General features: G+C 42.5%; 1 protein-coding gene across 1 annotated transcript in view; it reads right to left on the bottom strand.

Annotated features, from left to right (window-relative positions):
- pard6gb (par-6 family cell polarity regulator gamma b) overlaps positions 1-19609 on the bottom strand; it is a 36904-nt gene extending 17295 nt beyond the window's left edge. The window contains exons 1-2 of the mRNA XM_005917517.3: positions 19239-19609; positions 12568-12790 (exon numbers count right to left, since the gene is read on the bottom strand). Of these exons, the coding sequence (XP_005917579.1) occupies positions 12568-12790; positions 19239-19310 (295 nt within the window). The 5' untranslated portion in view covers positions 19311-19609. The remainder of the gene's footprint in view (positions 1-12567; positions 12791-19238) is intronic.
- Positions 19610-22879: the final 3270 nt, after the last annotated feature.

Consider the following 22879-nt stretch of genomic DNA (forward strand, 5'->3'; position numbering starts at 1 on the left):
GCTACATCTAAAACAGTCAGTACTCTCCTCTGCTCTCTTCCCTCTCTCTCACACACCATGTCAAAACTGTCTGTGGGAGTATTTCCACATGAGCTGTCAGTAACCATTGTTTCAGGGAGTCTCTAGGACACAACTCGTACCAGGACAAGAGTCAGGGCTCATTCCTCCCCTCCTCCATTCTTTTCCTTCCTCTCCTGTCCTGAACTGCTGAGTTGGCCTGATTCAACCACCGACTCGTGGCCCACATGTTTAGAGAACGGGGGATGGTGGTTGGGAGAAGTGGGCAGTGTCTTCTCACGGTGTGTGTTTTTGTTCTGCTCATAAGATCAAATGAAGAGGAGGGCTTTCTCCTAAAACCTTTGTGGGAATTTATTGGTGTTTGGGTGCTGACTGCATCCCCAAATGGGCTCAAAAAGTAAACCACGTTTATGAGACTTCAAGTTTGTCCTTTGCAAGATTATATTAAAAGATGCACAAGTGCCATTTGAGAACCTCTCACATCCTGTGTGACAAATACACAGCTGCTAAAAAAAAAAAAAAAGTGTTGCATCCACTATAACTTAAATATTGCTAAAGCTCCCTCTGTTAAATCATGGACAGGCCTTAGCTAAGACACCTTGATTAGAGGTTAATTGGGGTTTACTTTGATGCACGTTGCAGGGGCCACTGTCGGGCTCTGGTGATTTGTGATGGCCAATCATAAAAGGCTTCAAGCACAATTGTAGCCAATCAAATCGTAACTTTGAATGTTATGGCTGAATAACAGCCAGAGTCGCAGGGGCATGACAGCTTGTCTCATTGTTATAGCCTCATGACCTATATAAGACAATGTACTGTATTTTAACTACCTAAAAATCGCACACACACTCGCATACCCCTTTAACAACCAGATGTGAGTAAAATATAAGTAATATATGATATAAGATAGAAATAAATTATACAAAAAATATCAATTATGGAATCTGTTGAGGCTAAACAACAAACAAGAGTGTTTTCCCTCACCAGGGACAACAAAAAAGGTTCAAACTCAGAAATCCAGCCCCCCCTTTTCCACTTAAAACAAACAACGAAATGGCCTCTTAATTCATCAGTGTGGCGTGGCCACATGGGAATACAAGAAAAGTACACAACCCTAAAGAAACACTGCACTCCCTCTCAGCGGAACCACCTCCAACCACTGTAAGCGTAGAGAGGAAAAACAAAACTACACAACACATGAAACGTGCTGTGACACAAAAATGACTACAGGCGTGATCTTTACAGTGTGCATAAGACACACTGGTGACTGTGTGCATGTTAAGTGTGTGCATGCTCTGTTAGCTTCACATTTACTGACACCACTGTTAGTGAGGTTCAATAACCAAACACCAGAAACTTACAAAAATAATAAACAGGGACCCCTCAGTCCTCCCATATGTTTGGTGGATTTAGCGCTGTATGATTTTGGCCTCGGGGACCTCACCAGGGTCATCAAATTAGGAAAATAAAGTTACTTTGCTCCACAGTTGGATCTGAAAGACGAATCTACATGTTTAGTGCATCTGCAAGATACCTATAAATTTTAAAGCGAGGTGTTAAGTGCAGTCTACTTGTTTATCACATTCATGTTAGCCATGCTACTACTGGTCACCAAACCGTTTCTGTAGCCAGGACGCAGCTAACTTGGAGTTAGCTGAGCGACTCTGCCCGTGGGGAGTGTGTTTCTGTGGCTGAGCTCTCGAGAAGTATAGTCAGTCCCTCCCTTTGTAATTATGGACTCCCAAAATAACTCTTTGCAGAGGCTAAACTAGGTTGATGTTGTGCTAGCTAGCAAACACTTCTTATAGCTCAAGATGTCACGAAGCCTTGAAATGCGCAGTAGCTTTAACTTTAATGTTCAAATTTGAAATGAATCCAAAAGCTTTTCACCAGGTGCAGAAAACAGAACAAATATAAACTACACTGAAGCCACGTCCAGGGTTTTGAGCTGATAATTGCACCGCAGACTGCCGCATACACTTAGAGCCATCTTGCACGCTTTGATGATGGGATTTCCTCAAAAAGGACAAATCCTTTGCTCAAGCTTGCAGCTGTGTTCATAACATTCACATGTGTGAATGAGTGTGCGTTTTCCACTGCTGCACACATACACAGCAGCACTTTCAGAGCATGCCTGGCCTTGTCCTTCAGTAGAGCTGTAATTAAGGAGGAACTGCAGCGAGCTGTCTCTGCACCAAACCAGCGACTCCTCCCTTGAAAACCCACTAACACCCACCCAGCGGCCATATTCCCCGCTCTCTCTAACCCCAAATCTTCACCCTCTTCCCTCACGGTTCGGTCCAAACTTTGCCTGGGAATTTTCCACTGCATTCTTGTACTTGACCACTCTCGGTCTGTCTCTGTCCTGGCTGAAGGAACTCATCATCATCATCATCATCATCATCATCATCATCATCATCATCCTCCATCATTTAGGTCTGATTCATTGCTGGAGATAAGGCTGACGGATGTAACTGTTATAGAGGGACTAGTTTGACATTTTGGAGACTACAGATGTTTGCCATCCTGCTCAGAGATCAAACTCAAACCCACATATACTATCTGTCTGTATGGCACACCTGAACCTCCCTTCAACCAGGTGTAGCCATCAGGAATGGAGGGGAAAAAAGGAAACAAACGAGTACGTGCATGTGTAGGGAAACACAAGTTAAAGCTACTTTGCCAACTGTGACAGACATGTTGACAACTGTAAACCGGTCATGAATGTTTCCCAAACACACACTTCCTTTGCTCCTAATTTGTTGGTATTAAATGTGAAATTTGCCATCACTCACCTCTGTCCGCTTCATCAACGCCAAACAGATCATTAGGTTGGGTACTGAAAGCAGCACGTTTAGGGTACCGACTGAATTACGTTGGCATTTCTGAATACAGAGTCCCACAAAAATCTATCTGTGCTAAATTTAGGTATCAGAGCCAAACCATGCATAGTCACTTCTGTAAGGTGTTGAATGAAAACAAATGCACAGGGCAACTGGCAGCAGCGGGGAGCAGAAAATAAAATGTAGTACTTTTACTCATTCGAGTGTAGTATCATAGTGTATTTTTCCATATGCTCCCCTTCCCCCCCAAAAAGACCAAGATACTATCTGTTCGGTTGGCATGAGTCACGATTGCCTGAAAGAATTTGTATAAGAGTCAGGCTGAAAGCACAAAAACAAAGCTGTTGAAATGATTCTTAAAACAGCTCCCAAACAAACACAAACGGAGAACAGAAACCCACATACAGTTGGGATATTCAAAGTCACACATGTGACAGGATCTCATTCCACTTCCCGGCCATAAACCAGGGGAAAGGACAAGCTCGTTTATGCTCTTTGAAGGTTCATGCTGCTGGTAGTGACTTGGGAAGTTGTTTGTTTGTCTCCGAAGGACCGGCTATGTTCATGACATTCATCACATTTCCAGAGCCCGGCTCTCTAGAGCTTTAAGTGCATGCAGGATGAATTCAATTTCAGAGGCCCTGAGTTTTTCTTAAAAAACGAAAAAAAAAACAAAAAACGGAGTAGTCATAACAGACACTCTGTTGAGGTGTGATGGGATTTTTAAATTGAGACCAGCTGTGTATGGAGTTCATTTTCACCCATATGAAGAACTGCAAATCAGCTGTGTCCTCGAGGAAACGTGCCTGTCAGAGAGAGTAAAACATCTGATCGATTTTCCTTTTCCTTTTCGGACAAGTTGACAAAAAGAGCAATGCTGACTCCAGACTTTTCAAAGGCAAAATAAAAAAAATCAATTAAAATGCCCGTCGTAAGTGGCAAGCAGATGCTCGGGATGGGTGCCCTGACACAGACGCTCTCCCACAATGTCTGGAAACTTCATCGCGGGAGAGCGGAGGTGCAGTTCAAAGTGAGGTCGTAAACCAAAATGAAAACAGAGACTTAGCAAACACAAACACAAATACAGCTTTGACAAATGCAACAACCCTTGAACGTTTCATTAAAAAAAACCAGGACTTTCCCTCCCAGGTCTTGAGAACACAGCGAAGCGCTGCGTGGTGACTGTCGATCACGTAGGAAAGTATGCATTCGACAATAAGAAGTGCTTTTGTTACGGGTCAAGCGCAAGCCCGGCCTCTGGTGCAGTCATCATAAAATGATGCACTTCCTGACTGGCTGCATGGTTAACATTGTTGTGCTGTCGCTTTAGTGCATTCTCACATGCACATCCATCTCTTTTTTCCTGCCAGCTGAGACGATTTACAGCGTCATGCAAGCTGGTTTGCCGTGGCTCTGTTGTCCACCCATCAGTAATGGCTATTGCCGCTCTGTCCTGATCCTGGCAGGAAGCGGGGATCTTAATCACACTTTAACTATAGCTGGCATTGTCTGAAGACACAGAAAAAGGCCACACACAGGTTTTCTTGTGACGCCCACACATACACAAGAACTACACACGGTTTTATGGCACAGAACCCCCCCCCCCAGTAGAGGCAGGGCTTCATATTTCTGACAGTGACTGATCCATGAAACCTTTTCCCATGCTGCTGCCCTCTGAATGTCACACAGATGTGACATCAAAGTATCTGTTTAAAGCTTTCAAAAAGCACTAATAAAAAGTCTTTTTGTCCAGTACCGTTGTTGAAATTAAAGCTAAAAAGCTTTTAAACTTTTTCACATTTTCCTAAAAATTCCTAATTTCTGTTGGTTCAGATTGGAAGAAGAGGACAAGAGCCAGACCACAGGATAGAGGTGGACTCAACCTGCCTGGCTGTCTCTCCTTCCTTCCCCCTTTCCTGCATGTTTGTCTGTCTTACTGTCAGGGCGACTCCCCACTGTCTGCTGTGGTTTTCTCCCCTCTTTGCCCTTGACGACTGAGTCATGTTTAAGCGCCAACATGAAAAGAATGAGGACCGGCTTGAGCTACCTTAAGTAAAATACTTGAACACATACCAAGATGATCAGATACTATAGTTTTGCTGCCATACGTGCAGAAACTGCACTTTTACATCTGTTCTGAGGACAAGAGAAAGCAAAAGAGAGGAGAATTGTAACAAAGAACAAGACAAGGGAAGAAAGAAAAAACAGATTAAATGACAACCACTCTTTCCTCTTTAGAGCCATATGCAGTGTGTCGGGTTGTTATTTCACAGCAGCCCCTTTCACTGAACCTTCATCGCAGAGCCAGGGGCTGCTCTGTGGTGCCAAACACAAAGGGACGAGGTACTTAAGGTTCCAGCACAATAGACGATACTGAAAGTCATTCTTAATGACACCACAAATGGAGTCACAAAAGCACACTAAAGGCCGAGCAATGAGGCAGTGCCTTTGCATGACCAAAATAGATGTGCTGGAATGAGGAAAAAGATGGTTTCGGGCCATCGAGGGAGTTCACTGGAATGAGAGTTATTAATCCACCGAGCGGCATCTGAAATGCAACTGAGCACAGAAGATGAAACTGAAAAAAAGAAAGGAAAGAAAAGCTGCACTGGCAGGAATAAATGCTGAATTATCTACACTAATCAAAACATCCACTCTAATCTGGTGTCTTTAGGGCTAAATCAGCTTAAAGAGGCGTCCTGGAAAACACAGCCAACGCCAATTACTGAGGGGACTCTCTCTCTCTCTTGCCCACATGGATCAAAGGCTGTGAACGGGGACATGTGGACAAAAGTACACACGTGCATGCACGTGTTCTCAGAAGCCCTTTGGCCATGGTGTGAGAGTGGCCAGATGTGCTGACAGGATCTCTGCAGTTGACCAAAACAGCAGCACAGAGCCTGTAAGGATCACTGCACAGGCAGTGGCTCTAAAAATGTAGAAAAGCTACTATAAAGACCCGCATTGAGGAATCTTTACAGTAACTGGTTTGGAACAAGTTTATACTTTTGGGATGCAATTGAGAACCTCATTTCAGAAAATATACGCAGATGAGGCCCAACATATAGACTTTTTTTTTTTTTTAAATGCAATGTTCTGCTGGGAAAATGTACCTAACTGGTGCTACAGACCACGCACGCCATGCTACAGAAAGACTAGCCTTCCCAGAAGGACAATGCCTCATGCAAACTGCAAAAACGTCTCAACAAATACAAGAATGAGACCAAAGTGATGACTCAATGGCCAAACTCCACCAATTGCAGCGAAATAAGCGCACTCCACAGTTCCATCATGTCCCTGGCACCACACAGGACCAGGATAATCCCAGTGCCAGACACCACAGCAGGACCCGCAATGACCCGCGTCTATGCCTCAATGAGGTAGAGCAGTTTTGGCTCAATGAGGGGATCCCACACAAGACTAGGCAGGTGGTTTACGAAAGAAGAAAAGGCTATCAAGGTGATAACTGTATTTACTTTGTTCTTCCATTGTCGTAATCCTGTACTGCTGTACTTGTGTGAAGCACTTTGATGTACCTTGGTCTTTTTAAATGTGCTATAGAAATAAAATTGAAACTGATGTAATGTTCGGTAATAATAAATGAGACTTGAGACAAAAATCACGATAAGAAATTCGTCTCCATGGTAATATTTAAGCATTTATGTCGTCAACACGAAGGCATAAACCCTTAAAAAAGTTTAACCACCTTTTAGCACAACATTTTTTCCTTCTTACGGCAAATTCTGCCTAATATCTTCTCTTTGATAAATGTTTCTGTAATTTCACAACAGAAATTTAATAATTTTCTATCACATGAAAAACTGAGGCAGGGTAAGTGAGGAGGGGACGTGTATGCGGGTTGCTGAGTGTGGTTTTAGTTTGAGCAGAGCTCCTGCTCTTTGTCACAGTGACTCCAGAGTGGGAAAGGTCAGGGCTGGTTTGGTTAAGGTCAAACCTGTGGGCCTCACCCATATCACCAACATCCCCATGATTCCCACACTCAGGCTTACTTTGGCTGCAAGTATATGTGGAGGCAATAACAAAATCATCCCTGATTTACTAGGGGGGGAATCCCTTCAGTCTTGTTTGGAAAGATCCTTTCCTTCTAACTAACTCGCCCTGGACCTTTCCATCACATGTTTTCCACTGCTTGGCTTGGCTGGCCTGGTTGCCGTTGTGATGGTCCTCAATATCATTTAGCCACTCCTCCAAAGACGATCTCATCCTGGTGGACGCTCACCCAAACTGTCGTGACAGGTGGACTCGAATGTAGTCTGTTTGTTCTGCAGACTGAAAAAGCAGCCGAATAGCTCGCCCAGTTATTCATTAAGTACTTCACAATTAAAATATCTGCAGAACATGTGTGCCTCTTTTATGTGTGCAACCCTATCTGCCTCAAATAGAAGTGAAATTAGTAGCAAACACTGCATGGTGTGTGCACCAGATACCACAAAACACATTGTTGTGACAAAGACTCCTCCTTTGATTCATCTGTGATTCATTTCAAAAGTCTTATTCTGGGATGAAAGAAAGTCGATTTTTTCAACTTCCCATATGTTCCTCCCCCGTCCTCACAATTTGGATGTCAACAGTTTGCAATGAACAGAAGCACCTGATTAAAGTGACTCTTATGCTAAAACAATTAATAACCCTTCCACTCAAGCAATTTCAGCAGGCGGCATTGGTTCTTCCTGTTACTATGTAACTTTACTGCATGACAGCTCTGTAGTTGTGTTAGGAGAAAAAAGTAAATAAAAAGGTCATCTGCAGGAAATCTGCAAAGTGGAGACATTCAGAAATATATATTTTCCTTTTTTCTTTGATCTCCAAGCAACTGTGCAGTCCAAGCTGTTGTGTAACAGCCTCGGTCTGGATGTCTGCACAGCTCAGCTGAAACTGGCACAGCTGCTGATACAGTCCACCGCTTTTTCTATTTGTGCTGTGGTGCCACATCTTTCTTTAGTTTGGCCGATATTGGTATCTGATCGCAGTTTTCACAGGTGGGGAGAGCAGCTGGGTTGCCGGAGCTGTAAACGCCCAGCACGCTCAGACACAACCTTGGATCTATTTATTTAAACTTTCAGCCCTTTGCCAAAAAGGGGTCTCTTGTCACTGTTGAAAGTTTAGTCTGTGTGCAGGCCACTGGCATAGTCTACAAAAACAACTGCAGTCCCCCCCCCCCGCCACCACCCTCCCCAAAAAACAGCCCTTTAAAAACAGGAATGTGCTTTGCTTGGATAGACGCAGATTGTGTCTGCCATGGTGTAAGTGCAGGTACAGTTTCAATATAATTTAACATGCATGTCCTTGTTTGAGCCCCGCTTGTAATCCAGTGTACACAAATCATTAAAGACCTTCATCACGATTATTAGAGTCATTACTGTAGTATGGAAAATTAGTAGCTGTGCACCACTACCTGCAAGACGGCGCTGAAGCCTGTCAGCTCTCAAAGCTTTTCAGCACATTAAAAGCCTTCATGTGCAGTTCCTGTTATACTCCAGAGACAGCTTGGATAGATTCAGTCCAATGTTGTGTCGACCAACAGGGGTCAGTTAATATTTCTGTTAATTTATGGGGAACTTATTACACTCATTTTCAACTCCACATTTTACATTCTTAGACTCTGTTAGAGTAATTTTGTGTGATTCATAGCGCACTGCTCTTCGGCGCAGCCCAGGCGGTTTTAGCTCCTTTGTCTTCTTTTAGAGCAGTGGTGTCAAACTTGAGGCCCAGGGGCCAGAATTGGCCCAACAAAGACCCCAAAGCTTTGGAAAATGTGAAGGAGGGCATAACTTTTGAACGATTACCTGCATTTTCAGGAGTTTTACATCATTTCCTACTGATAAGGACTTCTCACGTTGCCTTTCATAGTATATCAACATGACCAAATAAACCGTTAAAAGACAGAAAAGTTCCATCCCCCCCCCCCCCACCATCTACTAAAGATTTCTTAAAAACATAAAAGGTCATTTTCTGCTAATTAACAAAAATTGCCCAATCTGTGCAAAGAGTTGTGCTTCTAGATTTCTTTCATGTACTACCAGCAACAGATGGTTACAACACACTGTTGTAAAAGCAGTTCTTTTTCTTATACAAGATGTGTCTGGGATTAAATGTGCAGTTAAACTTCTAAACAGTGACAGAACAGGGAGGTTTCACTGGCTCACTTAAGAATAAAGTGGGCTGTATGTGGCCCACAATGTAAAACGAGTTTGGCTGACCACAAATGGAACACTGAAGGAAGACAGAGCTGTGTGCTGAGATGATCATAGCAGGACGATCTCCTTTCTTTTGCATTTGGAGCAGTCTGAAGCCTGAGCTTGGGAACTATATGCCAAGATTATTTGAAACTTTTGCTATATTGTAACCATACAACTGATGTAAAAGAATAGTGAAAAGCATATGAATAGATCCACTTTAATAGAAGAAAAATAAATAAATAGAAGCTGATGAAATGCTGACATCAGTGTAAGGAGTGTTCCCCTCTTAGGCTTATCTATATCTTAATTTGCATTGTTTTGAGACAGAATATGAATGGGCAGCTAGTACTTCTGCAGTTTCCCTAGATAAGCGCACCATAAACATCTGACAATACATCAGACGTGCTGGAACACTGTAGGAGTTACTGACGTATTAAACTGGAAAGCAAAAGCTGAGAAAACAAGAGGGTCACTGTACGCATTGCCCCCAAAATGAGATCCCAATTTAGAGTCATTAGTTGGCAACACAAACTGCTCACACACTGGAGAGAAGCAGAACAACTCCACATACAGAACTCCTCCAACTCTTATCTTCTCATGTGTCCTATTCTCCCCCCATCATTTGTTTGCCTCTATTCTTTGCGCATGGCAAGTATTTAAGAGTCTACCCTGCCCGACAACGACAGCAATCAAAATCACCTTCTGTAAACTCAAAAACGGACATCAAAGAGATCTCAGTTCACTCCACAATGTTAACAATTATCTTCTCTTTGCTATGATTAAATACAAGCACCCTGTAATGAGAGGCTACTTGGACAAAAACCACAAAGTGTAACCCTGTACTCTGCAGGTGAAGTTTTACCACTTTAAAAAAAAAAAAAGAAAAAAAAAAAAGCTGCCATCAGCACCTATGGGCGGTAACTGGTACCATCAGCATCACCACAAAACTGTGGCACGTGCTGAAACAGTTTTACCAACAATGGAAATGTAAGCCTGGCAGGGGAGTATCAGGTAGATGAAAGAGACATGGGCACATTCAAAATACCCACTGTTAAATGGGGCAACACTGAAAAGGTACATGCCCATACACAAGCACAGACAGATGACCAGTCAAGTGTTGGAAGGGAGGGTCTGTCTGAGCAATGAAGTACAAAGATAGAGTTATTAATCATAAACCCTTTAGACCAAAACAACATTGGTATGTCAGGGCACCATTTAATGTTTTTCCCCTCCCTAAAGCTTTCAAAGGTTTTCATTATAAACTGCATCTATGAAACAGCTACACATGCCATCCAGTGCTGTAACTTTTTAAATTCTATAATTAAGATTTTATTTTCATGTCCACGGCTGGTTGAGGTTAAACACAATCCCCCTGCTGTGACTGGATGGTGAGTCACACTGTTTTAATGAGTGTGTGAAGCCTTTCCTTTCATCTGAGCAGACAGAGAAGTAATGTGGCGACACCACTGATGACCCGCACTAACAGGCTGGTACTGACTGATACAGTCCACACACACTTTCCCATGCCACTACACTGGTCACAGGGGCATCTTCTCTCAGCCACAAGGTACTCACACTATCATAAACACACAACTCTTTGTCCAGCACTTAACAATAGACTATACAAAGACCAGTGTTACAATTTCATTTGTGAAAAGTCGAGTGATGTAAATTTCAACATCAGACACTGAATGCGGGGAAGGCTCTGTGCAAAGGTAGAGGTATGTTCTAGTCTGGTATGAGCACAAATGCACTTCTTCATAGGAGACTCCAGGCAGTTTGGAAAGTAGAACTACATGGTCATGACATCCACATCGCCAAGAGAATCCCAGCGACGGGGCCCATTTACACTTTCCATTCTCCTGCGTGTGAACGGCAACGGATGACAAAAGTGACATCATACCCGTTGGCACGAGTTGCTCTTTGCCGTTTTTTCGCCCAGTTGTGCATCTCTTAATTTTTCCAACAGATGAGCTTAAGACAAGACTGTCAGCATGTCCACCTGTGCAGGTATTTCTATTACACAGGCACTCCCAGATTCCCCATGGAGGGAGATTTCTGCAACTTTGAGACAAAAGCGGCTTAAAAGCAAGTATAAATGGATGAAGCGTCATCACTGGTGTCCAAAGCAACCACTGCAGCGAGCATAAATGAGCCATAAGGATGCTCTGACTGTTTCAACATCAGTCACAACAATGCAAATTCCTCTAAACCACATCAGCAGTTCACCACCACAATAGCACTAAATACGCCCCCTCCCACAATAAGAGCAGCCAAATCTCTATCAGCAAAGACTCCTCTGTCCTTCTGGTGTTTGAGGGAATTTCCCCTTTGTATTAAATGCTCTGGAAGAAGCCAGCAAGGGGGAATATTCATGAGAATCAAATGCATCACCAGAGGAATATAGACACTGAGATAAGCAGCAGGACAGTGAGAAGTAATGCACGACGTGTCAGCTAAACCACAAGGACACAAGTTATGGCTTTCAGGTGTTACACTTACGTGACCTGACTGGTCGAATCAGCCTTTATTTTTAAGTCAAACATTACTGCAGGATGACTTATGAGCCAACTTACAGTTAGTTGGTTTTGGTCTGGCCATTTAATCTCTCGAGGCGGTGACTCGCACTCCGATTGGGCCTCTCAAATATCTCAACCTGGTTTCTTGCTGGAAATCTGTGGATATCTTTGTTTTTTGAACCATTGGTTGACAATTAAAACAAAACCCTGGAGTGAACCCGTTCATTACACAACCGAGCGAGGGACATTCCAAGGAGGATTGTGGGTATGAATAGACGTGAATGGTAATAGATTCATTTGTATGCTCGATGACTGGCTGGCAGCAGTCGAGACCCTCTCCAGAGTTGGGATCAGTGAGAGAGTGCGCGAGAGAGACTAGGAGTTGGTTCCCATTCAGAGTGCCGTGGTGTTGTGTTTGAACAAATACACCAGCACATGCACACACACAAACTGAGAGAGCCCGGTAAGGAGTCTCTCTTTTCATGCAGATCTTTTGTCTCTCAGTAATGTCTGGTATGCCGGGATACAGGCCTTTGCTCAATGACCTGATTTCTATGGGACTGCCGAGACACTGGTCTGTGTGCGTGTGTGTATTTTTCGTGTGCGCGCGAGTGTGTTTTCATATGCCTGCGAGGGCTTCCTCTGGATCAGGCACAGGACTTACCAAGGCAGACAGAGGCAGACTGAAACTTATCCAGCCAATAAGAGAGCCGGAAACACAAAAGCACATATACAGACACACACAGAAGGCCTGGCATGAAGTAAACAAAAAGCCCTCATAATTGGACCAGGAAATATTCAGGGGGGGAAACTTGATTCTAGTCAGCACCATAATTGCAGCCCAAGACACAGTTAATGCAACAGTTGATAGTTTGGTAGGTTTACCAGTTGGAAGACATTTGAAAAGAAATATTTAAACTAGTATTAAAGACGTAATCTGCGGGGGATAAAGAGGCAAAGGAAATCACACAGTGTAGATCAGCTTACCTTGTCTCTGTATGAAGATCCTGAGGAGCGGGTGAGCGGTTGACACCGCCTTGACGAAGTTGTCGTCGTTGTTGATCGGGAGCAGGTCGCCGTGAACATCGGCGTAACCAATCATCACTTCCATGTTGGCGATGCGGTGGATATGCAGGATGAGTTTGTAGAACTCCTCAAACTTGCCGGGCTTGACCCGATCCACCGAGAACCGGCGAAACTCTGCCCCATACTGAGAAGAGGGGAAAAAAAAAAAAAGGAATAATCAAAAGAGGAGCTGTGAGAGGGACAACCAAACAGGATGAGGAAACTGGGATTCTGACTGTTCCACATAAAAGTCACAGGGTGGAAGTTCACCGAGCATGTGGTTGTGACCTTAAGTAACATAAAGCACCAAGAAAGGAAGGGTTTTTTTTCCTGAAGCAGTAAACAAACTGAACAGCTGTGATTCTCTGCAACTTTAAAAATACCGCAAGAGGAGCGTAACTTTCCAAACAACTGGATTACACAACATGAAACCTTCAGGAAATATAGAACAAAAATACTTTCAGTAGGAGTTAGCTGACGACTGATATCTCTGTGCTAAAGCTACAACTAAAACTGCTTACATCAGCAATCTGAAGGTGTGAAAATCCCTCTACAGTCACCTGTAAATCTCAGCCCGAGTCTTGTTTATATAACGTGTACAAAAAGCTAATAAAGCTCTCCCTGTTCCCCTTTTCTCCGGGTTTTATGCTAAGCTATGGTGTCTGCAGCTTTATATGAAACTGACAAATCTCAAAGTTTTGTTATCAAGCTTCTGGCAAAGAAATGAATGAGTGCATTTCCCAGAATGCATAAACAATCCAGTGATTAATAACTCAGATACTTAAAACTTCTTAATCATGAGAATAAGGTGACTTTCAGCTTCTCTCTTATTAACCAGGGGTCACCATAGCAGGCAGCTGTGTAACTTTGATTTATCCTTTTAATATCAGAGGCCTGTCTTGTAAATAGTAGATTAACTGGTTCCTGTCTTTTCTATGCTTTTTCTACCCAAGTGCTTTCTAACATACATAAGTGCCTTGAGGGAATGTATAAATAACACCAAATTGAATTAACACACATTGACACTCCGCTGCATGTGTTGGGGTTCGGTAGCTTGCCCAATGATATTTTGTTATGGATTGAACCCTCACAGTGATGCTTCATTGGTCGGTGAATTACTCTTTGAAAGAATATCAAAACTTAACAACTGTTTTCTTCAAAGATCCAATGTTGATGGGTTTATTGTAACTTTTTTCATTGGTGCAGATGCTTTTAAACTGTTGTCATTTGTGTTGCCTTTTGTAATCGATTTCACTCTTTAGGCTTAAACAACTACACTTCAAGGATAATGCCCTAGGAATCACTCCTAAGACCTCTGAATAAAGCAATATTCATTCTGTGTCTCTAAATTTGCAGTACTTTGAGCGCATTACAACATGAAGACTCCAGATAATCTCAAAGGACTCAGATGATGTAGCCAACAGAAAAATAAATACAAAAGCTGCAAACTTCTAAGTCTCAGTGGTCCCCATCTTGCATACATAGTGGATTGGAAGAGAAGAACCAATTTGTATCACTAAGAGAAAGTTCCAGGGGAAAGATGCACTCCTCAGAAGGAATTATGCATAATTTCCGAAACAAACTAGGAAAAAAGGAGAAAAGTCAGCACCAGACTTCACACTGAATTTGGATGAAATGAATTTGATTAAAATAAATCACCAAACAGCAGCATTGGTATATAAAAAAAAAAAAAAAAATCCATCCCATTCACCTTATTTGTACCGTTTTAATGACTATTCTATGCCTTGTATATAAAACTAAACTACACTCCAGAGAGTCAACATTCACAGAGGTCTAGATACTTACCCTAAAACATTTGCAGGACCTAGCTCAAGTAGCTTTTCAGATTTGAAAACAAGACAAAAGTAAACCCACCTCAACTTCCTCCATCAAAATACTTGGAGGGAAAAAAAAAAGAAAGAGAAGAAACTAACAACATTAGGGTCATGAAAGTTTGCACAATTGCTATAAGAGGTCTTTCCTTTCCCCAGAATATTTTCAGCCACATCTGAGATGGTCAGCTGTGAAGCATCTGAAGCACCAACATGGAAGGACCCACAAGTACATTTGCAGCCCCTCACTTCACGCGTGTTGATGTTCACAATTCTGAGACATCATCTCAGTCTTTATACAAAGCCAGGCTGACATTTACTAGATGGCCTTCATATACTGAGCACACCAGTCTTCTAGTTTACTTATCTGCAAGAAGCTGAATGAGCACATTCCCTAAAACCCAGTCCCTTTACATCTATGCCTGCTGTTGGGATCTTCCTACACTGGCTAAAATTATAACCGGATAAGATGCATCGGGGTCTGGGTGGTTCTCCATCTCAGCTAAATAATTTCCTGGGGGAAACGCTGTAGCTTTACGTGCTACTCTGCACATCAAGATTGTATCACCGAGAAAACAAATTTCAGCCGCGCACTGCCTGAAAACACCAGGAAATGGAAAGCAGGTCCCTATAAAATAGCAGAATTCAGGTAGCTATGCATGACAGTAGCAGGCAGCCACTCCTCCCACCCACTATTTATACACAAAAGCACAGACTTGAACAACTGGGCTTTAGCTTTTCCTGGGTAGGCCACTGTATCGCCAACGAGAGCGTGCCTGAGGGTCACGACAAGGTCATCATGTGACTGAGACAAGCACACAAAGGCGCGACTGAGGCGCTGAAGCACGGCACAATAATCTACAACAACAGACAGCAGCAGTGGCAGCACCGGGGTCTGAATCAGAGTAGTAATTTGTAGACTAAGGCGCTGTTTGTTACTGTAATCATCAGCTCACAGCTGAGGGAAGCTGACAGCAGAGGAGAAGAGTGGGGAGATGATCAGGGAGCAGGAGGAGGAGGGAGAAGAGGAAAACTGCTGACATAGGAGAGCAGCAGCATACTGACTGGAAAGAAGAAGAGGAGCTGGGGGGGATACATTAACCAGCTCTGTAATTAGAAGATGACACATAAATTTAAGCGGCGGTGTGTGAGGAGACTTAGGGGGATACCGGGTGTAATTTGTTGCCAGGCTGACTCAAAGCAGCGGGAAAGGCAAATGTGTGAGGCTGCATTTTGAAAACCTGCCACCCACCTTCAGCTCATAAACCTCAGCCCGTATTACAATGACACAACAAGCAGACAAGCAGGTTCGTCAGAGTGAAGTAGGTGCTGTTAGCGTCGAGGAAAGTGAATCCGAGGCGCGCATATACTGTAATCAACTCTGAAAGACATCATACGCTACGCTCCACATCATAATTATACTTGTGCGTATCACTATCCTCTGAACGCGACAGCTCTCTTAGTGCAGCACGTGATCAGTCTGAAAAAAGAAATCTGTTTGAACCAGCAGAACCGGCCCTCAGGTATGAGCAAGTCTGAACATGGCGCGATTAATCACGGGCCTCAGTGCTAAACCTCGACTCTTAGAGCACACCACTACAAACATGACATCACTTGCTCCGCTGGCCTACTGCTGCAGAGTGACGTCCGACAGGCTGAAACATGTCTGGAGCCTTTTAACTGACACACTGAAGAAAATGGAAGATAACCGACTTCTTGTCTCTGGCCAACGCTGGCTCTTTTCTTACCTAATATTCGGTAAGTCGGGGAAACTCACCTCAGAAACTGCCTACAGGCTCCCAGGATTTTAAAAGATGACTAAGTATTTAATAAAGGAGAACCACAGGACCCCACTCCACTCAACCCCCTACATCTCCTAAAACACTCTGATAAGAGCTTGATGTGAGCGAAACCAGCAGCTCCTGGCTGAGGCCTCAGTGACAGGCAGCCAGACACCTCCAGTGTTAGCCCTGATAAGCTTATCACAGAAACAGATTCCTCTCAAAGGGAAAAAACAAAACAAAACAAAACAAAAAAACAAACATGAACCAGTAAGAACCAGTCACACAACAGCAATCAATCACATATGTAACACTCTTGACACTTCTGGAAATCTGAATGTACCTCAGCATTTCTGCAGCATCTTCATAACAGACATTTTTCTCTCTAGAGCCTTATTTGGCATACGATTATTAAAAAGGGAGTGCACCTAAAGGCCATGTTTGCATCTGCTTAACAAATGAATTATTTAGACTTTTTTTGGTTTAAAGAAAGTAATCGCATAACAAAAATGAATGCTCAAATGTTCAACTGCACCCAAAGACACTCAAAAGATACTTTTGGGGGCTTCCTTATTCACAAAAAGGTCACCGCAGCGACCAGTTGCACGCGTTTGACTTGGGAGATTTTGTGTCCCTCGGTTGCAACCAAAGAAGCGTCTTCTTCTGCAATCGAAGCGGCATCTTTCTCCTATCAGAGTTTGTTTCAAGTCACACAAAAACCACGTACTGAGAGAGAACTCCATGTTTAATTAATAAAGCGGCTGTAGGAACCAACAGTAACTGTTACAACTTTACATTAACTATGCAGAGGAAATGAAAACCTGTTTGTCACGGCACAAGTTTGCACAACTATATAAAAACAAAACAAAAGTGAATACGAGGATGATTTGAGTCGGTAAATAAGCCGTTTGGCTTTGGATACTACTATGAACCATAGTTGTTGTTATGGAAACATCTGTATCTAATGAGAAGGTAGGAAGTCCGTATACATTTTATTGTGTATTTTTTTGTTTTGTTCGCGTTTACATAAGAAGTTAAGTCTTGATGAGTGTTACACAATTTATGAGTCCCAAACCTCATCGATGGGTCTTGTTTATTTCTGTGTATTTCTTAAAAATGTAACAATTTTGACTCATTAAAGTAAATTATTAGGTTACATTTACAGCACGCTTTTAGTGCCAGTGTTGGCAGTCTTGAAAATCTCATTTTACAGGAAAAAAAACAAAAACAAGATAAAATGGTAAATGGGCTGCATTTACGATAACTTTATCTTATTGGATAAAACAAACACTGACAAAGTTTAACTTTGAGGACATAATCTGCAGTTTGAAAATGGTGATAGATTGCATTACATATTACTGCAAAACTTTAAAACTGTAATAATATTGTAATGTGCCCTTAGTATTGTGAGGATATCATATTATTTACTACTAAATGATGAACTGAATTACGTGTAGCTGATCCTGCTCCTCTGTGCCTTCAGAGGCCCCGACTGTGGCAGAGCTATGTAACAGATAAGATTTCCCTTTACAGGTATTCAAATGTCCTCAACTGTCAGTGTGCTATTTCTCTCCAAATAATCAGCTTTTGTTTCATTAACACGCTTGATTTCTTCACTGAGGGAGATGAGGGAACATGAGGGACGGGGGTTAGAGCTCCCAACACACCCCAAACGGATCAAAACAAAACAAAACCTGACGAAGTAGAACAAAATGTGAAACCACTTAAAGTGACGTGACGGAGAGGGATGAGTCACATCTGATCCAAAAGTGGAAACGTGTGACGTGGTGGCATGACGGTGTGCCGTGGTGACGCCGGTGGACCTGTCTGTTCTAGCCACAGAGCTCCTGGCGTGCCAGTCCCACCCACAAACAATCTGCGGCAGCCACGGAGTGACCACTCCTGTCTCTGTGGAACAAACCCTGCAGCAAAAGAAATGGCAAAAGAACAAAAAACCCACCTACACACACAAACACTACTCGCCTTTTTGGCCGTTTTTGTGTGAGTACATGCGCACCCACCTGTCACCATCAGAGCATCTGTGCTCCATCTGTCCACCACCCCACTGAAACTGGGCGGCCAAAAGGTGGAAACGACTCAGGAGTGAATGAGTCACCTTCTGCACCACTTGCCCATCTCTCAATCTAACCCTCAGGTGTGAACACATGCGAATACTGCATTATCTCACAAATAAATCAGAAACACTGGATTAGAATGCAGGTCACCAGCAATCATTGTGGGGTTCACAAGTGATGAGTGTCAGCTGGTAGTTCTTCACAGAGCCCACACAAACAGTCACTTGTGTATCGAAAAAACAAAACAAAAATAAAACTCTTCCTCTGCAGTATAAACTAAAATAAGAGCCGCATAGCTCATGTGGATGTATTGTGTACGTGTTGAGATGAAAAGCTTCATAAATCAGGGCACTCCATTGAGACATAACACTTGAAATCTTGGCAATCCACTTGATGTTTGTGTGTCCATTAGTCTGTCAGCGTTTAAAAAAAAAATGATCCAAAACAAAGAGCTAGGCTGATACTGTGTAGCAAGAACACAAAAACTCAGTGCAACTAATGCAACGTCTGACTTTAACAGGTGGAAACTTTGTTGCTGTAGGAAATCTGGAGAGCTAGGTGCTTCAAAAACAACCCCATTACCCACCTACCCAGCCCCCCTCCATCAACCACCCACAGCAGCATCGGGAAAGAAAGAGTCAAATCAGCACAATCTGGATCGGAAGCAAGAAGCAAACAATCACTGCGAATGAGAGAAACATCCAGAATCTGCAACTTTCCCCGCACAACTCACGGGGGGAAAAGCGGAAATAGTTATGTGGCGTAGGCTGCACACCGTCCGACCAGCTCCGGCTCCGTGACGGGACAGCCATGTGAACATTTATCATGATTAATATTATTTTAATCCCCCCAAAATCCTATCCACCCACACCACCACCAAGCAGGGCTTTCAAGTTTCCACTCACCTTGCTTTTCACTTCCACAGCGTTGCAGTTAGGATTTCGCAGAGGTTGCGACTTATTAAAGCTCCGATTCATTTTTTTTCCCGTTTGAAGGAAAAAAAAAGAGAAAAAAAAAGTTCAGCCGCCTTTGCCCACAGAGAGAGGGGCTCTGGTCCCGGGCTTTCTGCTCTAAAAAATTCTCCCTGTTCGCTTCTTCCACAGAACTTCGTGTTTCTTTCACCTCCCCGACTTCTTTTTTCTTTTCTCAGTGCGCTCCGACAGACATGAGGGAGGACTTCACGACAGAGCAGGAGGTGTGCGACTCGCCGCGTTGACTTGAGGAGTGTGAGTTAAGTTTTGAAAATGACATCAGCCCTCTTTAAAAAAAACGGGATTCTGGGATGCATTCACGTACCGCACGAAATCCCCAACTCCCTCAGTCGGGATCTATTTGTATCCTTGTTGTAGTCAGTAAAGGCTGAGTAAATAACAGCTACTACTGATAATGGATTAAGGTTTAAAAATGTATGCTATCGCGAAACAAACAAACAAAACACACACACAAATATTTATAATAATAACAACTTGATATGTATTATGTCCTGTTAATAAAAATATCATATTAAATCAGCCGTGTTTAGTCGTCTTTTGATGCATATGAAGAAAAAAATAATGAAATCAATATATATATATTTTTAAATGTAAGCATTTAAAAATATAAATGTAAAAAGTAAGCAGACTTCCTCTAACCCCGCCTTTTCCAATTTATAACCTAATATATTCAGGGTAAAAAAAAGTGGTCTTTCCGGTTAGTTCGTACATTTCCAGAATCTGTGAAGGCAGCACTGAGCACGCTGGACCTCCGAGACACCAGAGGACGCGATTTTCTAAACATTTTTTAAAAAGGTCTGTAGCTAAATGATTGAATTCATTGATCCAAACAAGGTGGTGTAAGCCCACAAACCCTGTGGTGTGGAACAAATATCTTTTAATATACCCCCCCCCCAGTTCAGTTTGCAATCATTACCTCTGTAAGTGAAGGTGAAGTGTGAGCCACTGGGAACTCAAACACATAAAAACACCATAGTGTGAAGAAAACAGCCACACATCTTTATATTTAACCATCTGCTGTAGCCTGCTCAACTTTTCAGATACATAACAGGTGAAGATTTACTTGCATTTTTACATTGTCCTCATAATATGGAGTTAAATATGGCCTATGATACCTTTAAGTCTTATTTTTGTGATCTTTTACAGACCACAAAACCATCTTTTTATCCAGGTTACACAGGATTTGTAATAAAACCTGCCACCCAACTTGGGTGGCCAAGAGGAAGCTATTCTTCTGTCAGCAGAGAGCTTCAAAGTGCACCAGGTAAACATCTCTAATTGCCCCTGGAACGTGATAATCTCACACCCCTTCCTTTGTGAGGTATAGGCATCCTGAGCCATTCAACCTGAACAAAAAACCTCACAGCGTAAGAACCAGCTGATCGGGAATATTCATTTTCAGCTGGGTTAATTAGCATCCATGACCACAATCCTGCTTGACAGCATTCCTGGGCCCCTGAAGCTGGCTGTGCACAACAGCTGCAGGCTGCTACCCTCTCAGTAGCTCAAAGTGCTGCTGGTTTACTCTCTTCAGGAATGTGTTGACTGCTTACAAACAGAGCCCAAACCCAGGTTTCACTGCGATCCTGCAGCACAGACTCTGCAATGCTCCCTATGTGACTGCATGCAGGGATAGTTACGCTGTAGTAGATTTAGTGAGTAAATGTTTATCAACTGTAGTCAGAACTACATCTGATGGGTGCCCACAATCAAGTTAGGACTATGGTTACATTGACATTTGGTTATTAGCAGAAGAGACAGTGATTTTTGATGTGTTTCTACAACATCTGATGCTGTCATATTTGCTGTTAGTTAATAATTAATGAAATATTGTGAGGTATATGTGGTGGTGCTCTATATAACTAGCTTTATGAAAACGAGTAGTCAAGCGTATTGCGCCCACTAACGGCCGATGTGTGGTATTGTTTTAATGACTTTAACAGTGCAACAGTTACAGCGTCTGCATATGTTTTAACTGAATTATGGTGGAAAAATACAGACCTTCCTCTACATAAAGTTAAATCTTTTGCAGTTGTAACCATCTGGGCCTGAATCATCACAGGTGATTGCCCCCTTCGTTATATTAATTGGAACTTTTCTTTGTAGACGATGTGATTTTAAGTGCGTGCAACTATTGCAGTGTGTACTTGTGTAGATGGAGGAGTTATACATAGTGATGGCCATAGGAAGAAATGACTTCCTGTGTCATTCAGTGGTGCATTTGGGCAACGCGCTCCTGTGACTGACCAACAAATCATGGACTCGATGAGAGTTTATTGTCCAGTATTGTCTCTATCTTGGACAACAACCACCTTGAGTCCAGCTCCATCCCTACAACGCTACTGGTATATTCTGTTGTCACCCACGACACTCAACCTGCTGCTCCAGCATGCAACCACTGGTGTCCTAGGGAAAAAAGCAGAGCACATCTTGGTCAGGTTGCTGATCTGCTGCAGGGCACTTGGAAGAACAATCTAACACAAGTAAAAATGACACGGTCTGAAGGTTTAGGGATGTTGTCTCGCCACGAACTATTGTGGATGCTGTCAGTGAAGGTATGCTTTCAGTCTTTCTGTTTGTCATCAACATTACACAAAAAGTAAATGTCATGAAACTTCATTGAGCAGTAGTGGAGCATGTGCAAAGGAAGATCTCACTAAATTTTAGTGTTGGCCCACATTGCCTCTTTAAAACTGCAGTATAGTGTATTGGCGTTGGCAGGGGGAAACCGTTTTAGTTTTCTGTGCAACTAAAGTATCTTGGCTTAAAGATATTTATTTTCTTCTTGTCTCAAAAGCCAGGCAATCAATTAGGAGAGAAAGAGACAAAGGGGGATGTACATTTACTTTAATCAGCTATCTTGCAGCAAATCCATTTACATGATTTTGCTTTTTCTGTAGATGGTGGGACAACATCCAGACTTTCTTTTAAATATAAAACTTTATGCAACATCAAACAGAATGAGTTTTTTTTTAAACATAGATTTTCATCTCACATATTTAATGATTTAACAAGAATTCTGTATGTGTCATCAAGGAAACAAAACAAAGCCATAGCTCATAAAGAAGCTTCAATCACTAGTATGTTCTTTGAAATGGAAGTTACAAGGCTTTCATGATCAATGAGGATTACAAGGCAAACATATAAATTTACTCTGGACGTGAATAAAAATACAATGAAACCACATCAAAGGTGCTGACTACACACAAGTAATCGATCAGCTCGATACAGACAAAACCAACTAGGATGTTGGCTAGTTGCCATCCAATACTCTATTCAGAATGAGTCTAAATCTATTAAAGTTATCTCAAAACACAACAAAGGGGTCTGCTACTGCTTTGGGGCTGATCGGCAGTGAGATGAGTCTATATACCAACAAACAGCAGTGTGCAGAGGCCCCGAGCCATCCCTTATTTCTTTATATTTTGATGGGAAAATAGGAAATGTGTGCAGTGATTTATTTAAACACGTGTAAATGGAAATATAGTGTATAAGTGGGAAACAGAGTTTGTATTCTAACAAGCTTGAAAGTCAGCCTGAACTTTTTTTTAATT

The sequence above is a fragment of the Haplochromis burtoni genome, unplaced genomic scaffold (assembly GCF_018398535.1).
Source record: "Haplochromis burtoni strain Fernald_Lab_line unplaced genomic scaffold, NCSU_Asbu1 Contig_25, whole genome shotgun sequence".
Classification (NCBI taxonomy): Eukaryota; Metazoa; Chordata; class Actinopteri; order Cichliformes; family Cichlidae; genus Haplochromis; species Haplochromis burtoni.